General features: G+C 47.1%; 1 protein-coding gene across 1 annotated transcript; it reads right to left on the minus strand.

The window, feature by feature from the left end:
• Positions 1-758: 758 nt before the first annotated feature.
• FOIG_16823 (uncharacterized protein) lies at positions 759-2,322 on the minus strand. Its single transcript, XM_031218301.1, has 2 exons — positions 1,537-2,322; positions 759-1,485 (listed from the first exon to the last, which is right to left on the minus strand). The coding sequence occupies exons 1-2, from the start codon at positions 2,271-2,273 to the stop codon at positions 852-854; spliced, it is 1,371 nt and encodes a 456-aa protein (XP_031051985.1). The 5' UTR covers positions 2,274-2,322; the 3' UTR covers positions 759-851.
• Positions 2,323-3,232: the final 910 nt, after the last annotated feature.

The raw sequence follows: 3,232 nt of genomic DNA on the forward strand, positions 1-3,232 counted from the left end.
TTCCGACATCGAGGGGCTGAGTGGCATGTGAAGAATGAGGAGGAAGATAAAGCAGCTGAACCTTATTTATCCAAGCAAGATACATGATTTCTACTGTAATATGAGACTTATGACCGTCTACCCGTAATGGGTGCAATGAATTGTAGTAGAGTTCATAGAAAAACCCATACAAAATGAAAAGGCGCTACTCTAGTATACTAGCCGGTAACGGGCCCCGTTACCTGTTTTACGCCAATCAACAGTCTAGAAATCAACAGGGTTTTCCAAAACTCGTAACGGGCCCCGTTACTGTTCAGGTCATGTTTACCAGAACGCGAAACGGGGCCCGTTCCATAATACGGTGATCCGTGCCACCCATGCAGAGCTCATTGCGTATAGGCAAGAGCCAATCATAGGTAACCAAAATGATTAGTTGACTTGACTCCAAGTCTGATCTCTCCTCGACTATCGCGTCACACACTTGTTTATCATCTTCAAATATCATTCTCGCCATGCCCACACATAACTCGTCATCGATGCTCCGAAGCGTGCCCACCACGTGACGGAACCCTGCTGTACCAATTACCCCGCGCATCAGGTCCTGATACACGATTTGATGGTCGGTGCCGTAAGAGATGCACTGCGTTTCCTGTTTTGACCAATCACCATATTGTCTCTTCTCTCCTGTGTCGTAGGTACAGTAATGACAGTTTGCTTCATGAGAGTGCAATATTGTTGGTTGCACAGATGCATCGGGACAACGGAAAAGTGAAGTGATTGCATATACTATTATAAAAGGGTATCATATCTCATCAACTCATTGCTTGCCTCTACTGTGCAATAACTCCAAAATGGAGATCAAGAAAACCCCATTAATAATCTGCAACAGCAAAAACTTTCCCTCTATGCCGCGGCCAGCTGAGTAATAATTCTCTCATCCATTCCCAATACACCTCCTGCGCCCATTTCCGCAATAATTGCAAATTATGAATAATCGTATAAATCCCCTTTGACTTGGACGTCTGGCCAAAATTCTCCTTATGCCAGAAAATAGTCTTTTCACCTTCTGAAGTCGTGATGATAAGATACCAATCATGCCCTTGGATGATAATACCGGGGAGAAATTCTGGTAATTTCCGCGTCTCATATGAATTGAACCCGGCTGTTTGTTCCAGAGAGGATACTGCCCCTGCGGCAAGGCGATGTAGCTGAAGAACCTTGCGGAGGAATTGCCAGTGGGCTGCCATCCATACTTCCATCTGAAGCCGAGCGTTGTCCCACCCTTCGCCTGTCTTTTTAGTCTCAATGCTGACTGCTATAGGGCGGTCGGATAGCGGCAATAGGTTAGTATGGTTGAACATGCCCATTGGTAAAACATTCATCAAAGCTAGGATAGTCTCGCGTATTTGCGCGGATCCGTCATGCTGCGGGTCGATATACATGCAGAAATCAACTTTCTTAGACGCTGATGTCGCTTGATAGTCTGGCAGGATCGACGCAGTGGTGCTGAATTGGTCAGTAAGACTAATTAAGTAGAATGCAAGACAAGAATCTCACCTGAGAAGAAAGTCGAAGAACTGGCTCGACTGAGGGCCCTGCAAAGGCCTCAACGCAGCTTTCAGCACAAGATGATGAACCTCGACATTCCAGCTCGCTTCTGAATGACCTCTTTCACTGCATTCACCCGCCTGATGGAGAATCGTCTGGATTACCTCGGGTGGCGGCGTATGGCCCAGATCGTCGCGGTCATCCGAGAAGAAGATATCTCTGGGAGGCTTTGCCTTTACCCACTCGAAGTTGTCGTAGACCTTGATATCCAGCTCGGTCATGCAAGTCCGTTGCGACGTTGGCAGAATTCCAAAACCGGATACGCTATCATCGATCTTTTGCAAAAGCGTTTTCAAGCTAGCAGGCTTATTTTGAAAGTCCTTAAGTTCTCTAGAATCCACACCTCTGGGATGAAATTTCAGCTCACGTAATTGCTTTGTTGGCGAAGAATACCCCGATGCAGCCGATGATGAAGCCAACGAGGTACCTGATTCACTCCTCGGAGCTTGGAGTTTCGGCGGTCGAGGGGTATCCAGAATATCGTCGTTGTCATCGTTCACATCCAGGGCATCAATTGCGCGGCGTTTAGATCTGCGGGAGCCCATGCTGCGGCTGCTCTGCGAAGGGTCTGGAGTCGGAGGATTTAGTCGCCGACGCTTTGCGGAATGTTTGTGTTTATCGTGTTGAGACTTTGTCACGGGTTCGATTCGTCGTAGCCAGGTTTGTATACGCTGGTCGAGTGACATTGCTTTGCATGGATTTCCGAACTCTTGTTTTGGTGTTTGGATATGCGTGATTTTGGATAGGATAGGTATTTTGGAGATTGGAGGATGGCGTCATGTTTGTTTTCTGCTTCTTACGTGGTTGGCCTGACAATAATCTTATCATTATCTTATCTTGAAGAATTGCGGGGGCCGCTGGCTGGATAAATTCCAGTAGGCAAATTCGACTTGGGGTTCAAAGCCACCAGCACATTTCTCAGCGAAATTAAATTACGGGCCACTTTCTAAGGCTCGAGTTAGTATTCCGAGCCCAACTTATTCAATTTTGATTAATATTGTAGTCGTGGCATGTCATCCAACACAGCGAAGATTGGACTCTCGATCGAGCGTCACATTTCCTATTACGGAATAGTGAAGTTTGTCTGTCAAGCGTTGCATTTCCTATTATGGATCAGTAGACTCCATCAGTAAGCTTAGTCATGCTTGCAGTGTCACATGCCAATGCTTAACCTAACCATAATTTGGGAACCCATAGTGGTTGAGTACCAGGCCCGCTCCACGCGGCTCAGGCTGGCAGTGTTGCAGCTGCATTAGCAACGGAAACTACCTAACAATGTAGGTAACTACTCCAAACGGATAGATCAGGCCCTACCAGGCAAACATACGTAAGCACTATATGATATTTGCAAGAGACGAGAAGCCGGAGTGCTCTCGCAGCTCTGCACGGGAATGGCGAAGATTAACAGCTACCTCAACAAGATCGGGGCCGCAGAGTCGGACATGTGTGGATATGGATATAGACCAGAGACAATGGAGCATTTTCTGTTCCGATGCATAAGATAGGAAGCAGAGCGTGAAGCCATGCGTCGAGTAGGACAAAACATGATAGGCAACCTTTCCTTCTTTCTAGGTGGAAAGTCGGCGTTAGACGGAGCAAAGTAGAGACCTAACCTGGAGGCGGTGCGAGCGACAGTCAAATTTGC

The sequence above is a fragment of the Fusarium odoratissimum genome, assembly GCF_000260195.1.
Source record: "Fusarium odoratissimum NRRL 54006 unplaced genomic scaffold supercont1.207, whole genome shotgun sequence".
Lineage (NCBI taxonomy): Eukaryota > Fungi > Ascomycota > Sordariomycetes > Hypocreales > Nectriaceae > Fusarium > Fusarium odoratissimum.

Excerpts from the sequence above, each read along its gene's own strand:
- FOIG_16823 (XM_031218301.1), bottom strand. The coding sequence starts at position 2,273 with ATGTCACTCGACCAGCGTATACAAACCTGGCTACGACGAATCGAACCC. Across the intron at positions 1,486-1,536 it reads TTCTTCGACTTTCTTCTCAG|CACCACTGCGTCGATCCTGC; the intron begins GTGAGATTCTTG and ends TGACCAATTCAG.